We start from the raw sequence: 9,905 nt of genomic DNA, 5'->3' as shown, positions 1-9,905 counted from the left end.
ACAAAAATTACTTTCAAAATAACAGCTGCTGTTCAAACCAGGTACAAAAGGAACAATCAAATTAACCTCTGATATTCCTTATACCTGAACAAGGCTTCTCAAAGGAGATTATAGAGATTGAAGGTGGATCATTCATTACTTAGGCAGTCTCATACCTATTCTGGAAAAAAGTACACAATATGTACAAGAACAAAGTAATAGTAATAGTCTAATAAGCTAACTAAAAATTTAACCGAACCGACATGGCATGCAAGGGTAAAAGATCATCTCCTCTACTGAGTTTTTGTCTGATTGATCCATGTTTAGGACTTCAACATCCTCTCAATTGCAGCCACATAAAACTCCTTCGGCATGGTACCAATTACAGAATCACATTTCTGGCCATTTTTAAACAATAAAACCACTGGCACAGCCTTAATTTCATATTCTTCAGCAATTTGCATATCAGTGTCAGTGTTGAGTATAAAGCACTTAAGTCTCCCAGCATACTCTGTTGCAATCTCATCAATTACCCGGTGTACCATCCTGCACGGGCCACACCAACTTGCATAAAATTCAACAAGGACTGGGGTTTCACTTTTCACAATCGAATTTTCCCACAGGTCTTTGGTAACTGGTGTAGCTGCCAAATAACAACCTCACTTGTTCAATGTTTTAATCTCTTCAGATGAAAAAAAACAAGTATGACAGTTCAAAAATATTAAATTGGCCTCAAAGTCATAAAAAACAAGAGGACAAAAAAAAAAAAAAAAACTATTGCGATAAAGCTAGAAACTAAAACCAGAAATCAGTACAATAATTAACTAGACTATGTAACTTCCTGGAAATTTAAATAAGCAAAAGATAAAAAGAATCATCATCTGTAGTTAGTTACAAAAATAAATCATCATGATGGGTCTTGTATGCTGGTGTTTTAGGTCTAAGCAATATAATTATAGGTAACAAACCATGCATTTTGGGCTCAAATGATTTACAGGGATCAAGTTTAGCACAACTCAACCTCAATTCAAAGGATTGCATCTTTTCCAACTGCAACTTCCATGAATCTTTTTGCGTGCAGATTTCATTAGTACATTTTTCACATATTTTGCAAGACAATTCTAAAGAATAAAAATAAAATAAATTGATTGGACTCGTAGATACTTTTCTGAAAAAGAAGAGAAAAGCAAAGAAGAACCTACTTTCTTATTTTAAAACAGACCACTAACCTTATAATGAATGTCAGTTATCCAAAATAACCATTTCACCACTTTCATAGAATTGCCCTAAATTTTTTCCCAGAAATATTTCACATAATTTGTTCTTCAAATTTGAAACAATTACTTCAATGACACCTAATGTTGCTCCTTTTAATCACTAAAAAGCCCTCAATGTGCCAAAGTCACATAGTAGTATATTTCACACATCCTATTAAAAACCTAAGTTGTAGAACCCAAAAAAGTATAAATATCAAACAACCAAGTTTAAGTGAACAAGGGAAAAGACATTAAAAAAATCTCTTCAATGTTACCAACATAAGCACTACTAGAGAAGTATATAAACCATTAATGGGCTTTCACTTAACAGCTTAAGCTTTTGGGTTGAATTGGTTCTTTACATGGTATCAGAGCCTCGGTAACACGGGTTCGATCCTCACAGCCCCCCACTTTCTCTTGTGGAATTTCTTAGCACAGGTAGGTAGGCCTGTGCATTATCCACCCTTCATGCACAGTGAGCTCTCGTGTGAGGAAGCGTATTAGAGAAGTATATAAACCATTGATGGGCCTTCACTTAACAGCTTAAGCTTTTGGATTGAATTGGTTCTTTACAAGCACCAAAAAAGTGACAGGACATAAAATTGGTCTATAACCATCAAAACCTCCATTTTAAAAAAGCATTATGAATGAAATTCAAGCCATCCTATTTCCAAGTTATAACCTATGATAGTGCCCAACAGCTCCTCTGAAATTCTTTAACAATAATATATAGCAATGTTCCTATTATCCTTTTGTCTAGTGCTTAGTATTTCCAAGACAAAATATGCCACATATTGAGGTTTACACATTTCATCAAACCTTACAAGCATCATCCCACAAAAAACCCTGATGAAGTCTAGCCAGAACTAAGAGCAACAAAAACAAGCTCGGTTATCTCTGGTATACAGCACCTAATTGCTGAAGTCTAATAGTTGAAAAACAAAAATATTGTTGGCGGCATGGCAATAATATCAAGTGATCCGTGAGAAGTTATTACTATCACTAAACACTCTTGAATGCGCCCTATACGCAATAGATTAGATGCTATAACACAAACATAATCAATCCAACCCAATGTACAAGTTTTAACCATCCCCTACCAGGGCAAAAACCAAATCTGCAGCTATCTTGCCTTAACTTCAAATAAAAGCATTATTAGGTTCAAAAGAGCTTCAAATATTGTTTTGGTTAAAAACAAGAAACCCCAGAAGCACAAAGAGAAAGGAAAACAAACCATTAACGGAAATGAGAAAAAAAAAAGACTTCAACTTTCCCAGTTATCTTAACCCAATTCAAACAAACTCATCATCACACATTCCTTTCTCTATTTTATTTTTTTTTTCAATTTCGGGACGATGTAACAATCCTAAGCCAAAAAAAAAAAAAAAATTGAAATAATAAAGGAAATATATACCTCTAGTTTGTTGACGGAAGGAGCGAATCTGTAAAAGATGAGGGTTTTGAAGGCAAAGGGGCTTGTGGGTCATAATCTGCAAATGGAAAGGAAGTGAAGGACGAGGGTTAAGGTGGGAATGAGAAGAAGAAGAGAACATGGGTTTGTGAAGGGAAGGAGAGGAGGTGAGAGAAAACGCAGCCATGGAAATGGAAGAGAAGAGAGAGGGACTGTGACAAGTGTGAGAAAGACAAACACAAACAATGGGACCGCAGGAATCTCAGAAAATAAAAATAAACACGAGGGAGAAAAACGGTGGCTGCTGCAAATTTGCAATTTGCAAACTGCTCAACTTCTAGTCAAACATTGTATTTTGACTATTTTCTCTCCACCATTTTCTTTTTCACTTTCCAATTATGGAGAATGTTTTTCATGAAATTATATATAAGATATCATAATAATATTTATTAATGCAAATAAGTTATTTTCATTAACTGCACAAAAAAACAAACTCATAAGATATTCAATCTATTTTATTTTCATACTTATTTTATTTATCATTTTTCAATACTCTTTCATCGTAATAATCTATCCATCATTTATATATATATGTTTTTCCCTGTATGTATATAGACTTTAATGTTTCTAAAGTGAATATAGATAAGTTATCTACATTCGCTCCCAAAATGATGTTGTTTTGAGTTAAAAAATTAAAAATTTATAATGAAAAATACTATTATAACCCTAAAATAAATTATAATTACAAAAATATCTTGATTTCCGCCTCAAAATGACGTTGTTTTTGACTCACTGTAAATAAGTTATCTACATTGATGATAGAAAAAGCGAATATAACTTGTGTCTATTTAGCATTTCTTTCGGTCGTAAAATATATGAAGTAAATGATGGATGTGTTCTCTTAAAAAAATATATCAATAAAGAACAAAATAATTTAAAGAATGATTACGGATCTTTTTCTTTCTATGATCGAGATATATTACATTGGTTTGAGACTAATTCTTTTAGAATATTCCCAAGTCCCAGTGCTTGATTATAAATTACTTTAATTAATATGGGAGCATTAATGCAATTGTTATACTACTTAGGTTTCTATATTTTTTTTAATAGATATAGGACTAGTTCTTATTTTACCCCAAATTATTTTTAATAAACTTCTTACTTTGTAATTGACTAATTGTGATAATCTTAATTTTTGTCTATATAAAGTGCGCAAATTAATACTTACCTTTTTATATTATTTTTTATGTTAACCTCTTTTTTTAACCTTTAATTAAAAGTGAAAATTATTTATTGGGATAGCAATAAGTAATATAGAATAATAACCTAAGCTATTGGAATTGGTAGGAGTTTGAGTGGTTTGCATGAGGTTATATTCATATATTCAAGCCTTTTTATTAGAGGTGTCAAAATGAGTTGAAATCCGCGAGTCAGCCCGTAAAGCCCTATATGTTGTCCTAAGTCATTAGGGCTTTTTTGTGGTAGGTTTTTTTTAGTCCTAATCTTCAAAATCTTTTAATTTAGCAAACTGGGTTAGGGCGGGCCCACGGACTAAACTTTTTTTTTCATCAATTTTTCATTATTTAAAAAACTAAAAATTATATAAATTTAAATATTTATAAATATAAAATAAATTATGAAATAATATAAGTAAAAATTATTGTAAATTTGAAGGAAAATATAAGAGAAAGTGAAATATTATAGAAAGGAAAATGAAGTGTAGAAAAAAAAATCAAAGAAAGAATAAGATAAGAACAAGTATGTGCATTGTTGTCAAAAACTAGTGTAAAAACTTACGTTTTTACTGAAGTGATACGTGTTAAAACGCAAGTAAAAACTGGTAAAAACTTCGTGCAAAAACATAAAAACGCAAGTTTCTACGTTTACTTAAACAAAAAAACTGAACGGGGTCTTGTACAAAAAAAAAAAAATTTGAATCGGGTCAACTTTTAACCTATGACCCCGTTTTTTTTTTAAAAAAAAAAAAACCTATGTCTATTTCCCCTAAATCAAAATACATAATATCTTCTTCTAGCTATTTGAAAAATAAACCTCGCGTGAGGTCGCTATTGTAGAGAAAAAAGAAGGTGAAACCATTGGTGTAAAGTTTGAGTACCAAGCTAAGGTGGATTTTGAATCAATCTATTATATTTTATTGCAAATGAACTTGTTAAAGAAGCAACAGAAAAAAGACATTGAGGACATGCAATTGAAACAAAATGATGTGTTTGATTTGAATTAATTTATATAATTTAAAAGTTATTAAACTTTATTCTTTTGATATTTTGAAATTTGGTTGTAGGAATTGTTAAACTCTTTTTTATGTTTTTAGACTTATGTCTTATATAGTTATGTGACTTATATCTTTTAAATATGAAGTTATTAATTGAATTTTGAATAATAACTTATGTGATAGTTTATATATATATATATATATATATATATATATATATATATATATATATATATAGGGTTTTATATTTCCCATTCAACATGAGAATTGAATTCTCATGTTGTAGAGACAAAAAGCATGTGGGACCCGTATATTAGAAAAAATTATGTGTAGGACCCACGTTGAAACGGAAATCGAATGGTGTGTAGGAAAATTCAAATTCCCATGTTAAATGAGAATTATAAAACCCATATATATATATATATATATATATATATATATATATATATCTTCATCTTAAAGTAGTAAAAACTTTATGTTTCGTGTCATTTCTACGATTTACATTTCCATTATCCCTTCTGTTTCTACGTAGAAACTCGATTTTGACAACATTGAGTATGTGCTATATTATATTCTGAATTCACCAAGTTCCATTTTTTCATCTAAGAAATGTCCTTATATAGGACTCTAAATATAATTAGGGGAATAATTACGATTCCACACACCATTAGTGTGACGGTTGTAGAATACATAAAAAGTTATGAAAAACAAAGAGTCACGTATTATGAACTATGTAAAAGTCATCTATAATATATTGCAACATTCTCTCTTTGATGTATTCTACAATTCAACACACCATCAATGTGATGGTTATAGAATACATCAAAGGTCATAAAAAATAAAGAGTCACATGTTATGAACCGTGTGAAAGGTCATCCATAATATTTTACAACACTCCCTCTTGGATGTATTTTCCAATTCAACACATCTTTAATGTGATGGTTATAGAGTACATCAAAGATTATGAAAAATAAAGAGTCACATTATATAAACAATGTGAAAGTTCATCCATAATATTTTACAACACTCTCACTTGGATATTTTCTCCAATCCAACAATAGAATACATCAAATGTTATGAAAAATAAAAAGTCACATATTATAAATCATGTGAAAGGTCATCCATAATATTTTACAACATAAATAAATTTTTTAGCAATAATATGTTTCAACAGAAAATTTCATCTGCGTATCAATAAAAATGAAATCTTCTATTGACATCGAAGCATATTATATATCCAAAGATGTATTAAAACATATTGTATATAATGCACCTTAGTAATTTTGTGGATAATTATAACTAAAAAGTTTTTTTGTAACGGTAATAGTTAAAGAAAATCAATAGTTTTATTTTCAAATATATAACATACTAAGAGCAGTTATTCAATACTGATATTAAGATTATTTTTCGTCGTTACTTTTAGTTTTCCACAAGGATTATTGTATTCAGTCATTACTCCTGAGAAATTTTTTATTTCATGGCATCCTTTAATAATGAATTTAGTAAAGGTAGTAACTAAAATTTCACTTATATTAAAATTTTGTTTACATTTTCACTTGTATATTTGTGTACAAATATTATTTTAGTTAACAAAAAAATTATAATTTGTATAAAATATGTTAAGAGAGTTTTAAATATTTTTTTGTTAAGATATTTTTTAATATATTGAATATAATAAAAAAAATTATGAAATTATAATTTTGGATGACCCGTGAGTTGGCCCTAACCCATAGGGCTTTTGGCTTGTGCAAGCCTTTATTATTGAGATTCATTTGGTCCTACGAATTTTTTGGACCTAGCCCACACAGGCTAGGGCTTAATAGGATGAGCTGACCCATTTTGACATCTTTACTCATTATCCAATAATAATTAATAATAAACTTAGTTAAGGCTAAAACACCATTTTAAAGTTTTTGGACAAAAGAATTGCCCGGTTAAAGCTGATTGCATAAGTTTTTTCAAAGTAATGCAGTCAAACATGTCACCTATGCTGACGGGACTAGTCCCGTCACTGATACTGACGGGACTCGTGCCACGTCAGCGCCACGTAAGTAGTCCAATTACCGTAAATTTTCGGAAGACCATAACTTGTGATTCGGGTATCCAAATCAGATGATTTTTTTTTTGATTTCACATAACTTTTCAAGATCTACACAATGACACCTCGTTTGACATATTTTATCTCCCACAAACACAGTCTTATGGATAAACACTCTTGTGATTGTGATACAATTGTTACAAATTCAATCTATGTTTGTGGGAGATAAAATATGTCAAATGAGATATCATTGCGTAGATCTCAAAAAATTATGTGAAATAAAAAAAAAATCATCTGATTTGAATACCCGAGTCACAAGTTATGGTCTTCCGAAGATTTACGGTAACTGGATTGCCTACGTGGCGCTGACGTGGCACGAGTCCCGTCAGTATCAGTGACGGGACTAGTCCCGTCAGCATAGGTGACATGTTTGACTGCATTACTTTGGAAAAACTTATCCAATCAGCTTTAACCGGGCAATTCTTTTGTCCAAAAACTTCAAAATGGTGCTTTTCCCAAAAAAACACATGTATTACACGTAAATATGACCATATAAAACATACAAATGCAAGCATTCATACTTGCTTTTATATTGTTTTTATGTTGACCTCATATTTTTAACTTTTAATAAATAAAAAAAGCGAAAATATTTGTAGATAATTGCAACAAGTAATATAGGATAAACACAAATGTACACATTAATGTTAACTATGGGAAACATGTTTGTTCTTGTGAAGGATACTCTATTTTTTTACATAAAGAATATTTATTTTAGTTAAAACTAGTATTCTTTATTTAAAATTTAAATAAAAAACTTCTCACTTTCTCCCTCTTATATTATTTTTATCCTAACATCATTAATATTTATGAGGTAGATTATACTCACTACTTTTTTTTTTACAAAATGATATCAAGTGAGAACTGTCAAGCAGTGTTTTAAAACTCAGACCGATCATCGACTCGGTCAAGATACTGAATTATTGGTTCAACCAGATATATTGTTCACATATTTTAAAAGGGAAAAATATTTTTACAGTTAATGCAAATATATTATCTGCATTTATTCTCAAAACGACATCGTTTTGGTATTAAAATCTTAAAAAATTATAAATATAAAGACTATTATAATTATGAAATAAAATAAAATTACAAATATACCATGATTTCTGTCCCAAAACGACGTCGTATTAGGCTTACTACAGATAATTATCTGCAGCTACAGAAAAAGCGAACTCATTTTAAAAATATAAATACATTGCTTACAATAATATAAAGAAAGTGAAGGATAATAAATGCTATAAGTGAAAGAAGAATGTTATTTATATATGCAACAGAAAGTGACAACATCATATTTTTTTATCTTAACAGTTTGCATAATTTACAATTTTTTAATCAAAGGAGGTATAAAAAATTTGTGAATCAATGTTATAAGTGAATATCGCGAATCAAAGACCATAACAAGCTGGTAAAAAAGTGAAATAGAATAAAATCATCTTCTTCGAAATTTTATGCACATTAGATGATACATAGCAAATAATAGATAAAAAATTAATGCACTATGGATATTTCTTTATAAGTATAAAAGCATAACTAGTGAAAACATCAATACCAATTATCCAAATGCTTTCATAAAATATAGGTTTTTTTCAATTACAGAATATATTAATAGAATGAAAAGAATAAATGCACATATAGGGAGGGATAAAAAATTGGATATTATACTTGCTCCCAACCAGAGCTTTTTTTTATTTCTTATTTTTTTAAGTTGAAAAATCAAATTGTATTTAAAATCTTCCTTCAATTTTTAGCTCATGATGCAGGTCTAGTTTGTTTAAGACTTTCCTCCATTCTTTTGTTTGAGTAAGAAACAAGCTAAAAAAAATTGGTTAGTTTTTCAAAAGAAAAAAAAAAAAAAGGTCAACCAGATTTCATTTAAGGGGAAAGTGTTTGTCCTTTTAAATGACACAACTTATATTCTTTTACTCTCACAAAGAGGTGAGACCTACATCTTTATTTTTTTTTGTTCACTCTCACTTCTTCTTTATCTATCTCTTTATCTCACTTAACATAACCCAATTTTACATCCTTTAAAATGAAAACACTTTACCTTCATTTGATCCACTAAATTACCGAGATTCGGCCAAATATCCGCTCGAAGCACTGCCATCAAGTAATAGAGCAGTGAAATAACTCGAACCCATCCATTAGGCCATATGCGCCTTCTCGTCTACAGCTTGTTTTCAGTATTTATGACAATTAGCAATAAGAATAATTAGAAAATCTGCAATGCACCTAAAGCACCGTATTTGGTGCTTCCTTTTATTATTAAGCAGAAAAAAAATTCCGTTTTACTTTTTTATTTTTCTATTTTTTTAAGTTTTGAAAAAAAATTATATTTAATAAAACACCAAATTTGCTACTCCTGCTACAATAAAGTTTTTCTAGAAGAATAGTTCTGTCGTTAAATTTTATGTTTCTTATTTTTAAATTTGTGTGCCACGTAAATAATGACACTTGTTCACCCAGCAGCACGTGGCACATATTATTAAAAAATTAATATATTTTTTGTATGTGTCATGCGGTGACATCACATTAAGCGAAGCATCCATGTAGTGTTACCACATGGCTCTAGCAACACTTTTTTTTTTGCTCTTCCTTTTTTATAAAAAAACTCTAATAGTTTTTTAAAGAAAATTGAACTAAACCGAAGAATAAAAGTTAACCAAATGAAGGCCCAATTTCAAGTTATTAAGGGACTGTTTAATAGGGGGTCAAAAAAAAAATTTGGCCAAGAAAACAAGATAGGAAAGATATTATAGCAACGTTTGGTAGGAAGATTTGAAAAAAGTTGAATGGGAAAAAAAGCTGACCAAAATTTGCTTTTACACATGAATGAGATGAAAAAATTTGCCATGGATATTGTGGTTAGTTTTTTTTCCCGGTCAGTGGCAAAGAAAGATAGCTTTTGTATGACAAAAATGCCTTGCA

The 9,905-nt window shown here is 29.9% G+C and overlaps 1 protein-coding gene across 1 annotated transcript; it reads right to left on the bottom strand.

The window, feature by feature from the left end:
• Window positions 1-3,022, bottom strand: LOC133300818 (thioredoxin M3, chloroplastic-like). The gene is made up of 2 exons (XM_061500407.1): window positions 2,650-3,022; window positions 1-622 (listed from the first exon to the last, which is right to left on the bottom strand). Exons 1-2 carry the CDS (start codon window positions 2,831-2,833, stop codon window positions 303-305), a joined length of 504 nt encoding a protein of 167 aa, XP_061356391.1. The 5' UTR covers window positions 2,834-3,022; the 3' UTR covers window positions 1-302.
• Between the last annotated feature and the right edge of the window lie 6,883 nt (window positions 3,023-9,905).

The sequence above is a fragment of the Gastrolobium bilobum genome, unplaced genomic scaffold, assembly GCF_033153095.1.
Source record: "Gastrolobium bilobum isolate Gb01-03AN ecotype WA unplaced genomic scaffold, APGP_CSIRO_Gbil_v1 utg19070, whole genome shotgun sequence".
Classification (NCBI taxonomy): domain Eukaryota; kingdom Viridiplantae; phylum Streptophyta; class Magnoliopsida; order Fabales; family Fabaceae; genus Gastrolobium; species Gastrolobium bilobum.
The sequence above is the reverse complement of the archived record's forward strand: the minus strand, read 5'-3'. Positions and strand labels throughout refer to the sequence as shown.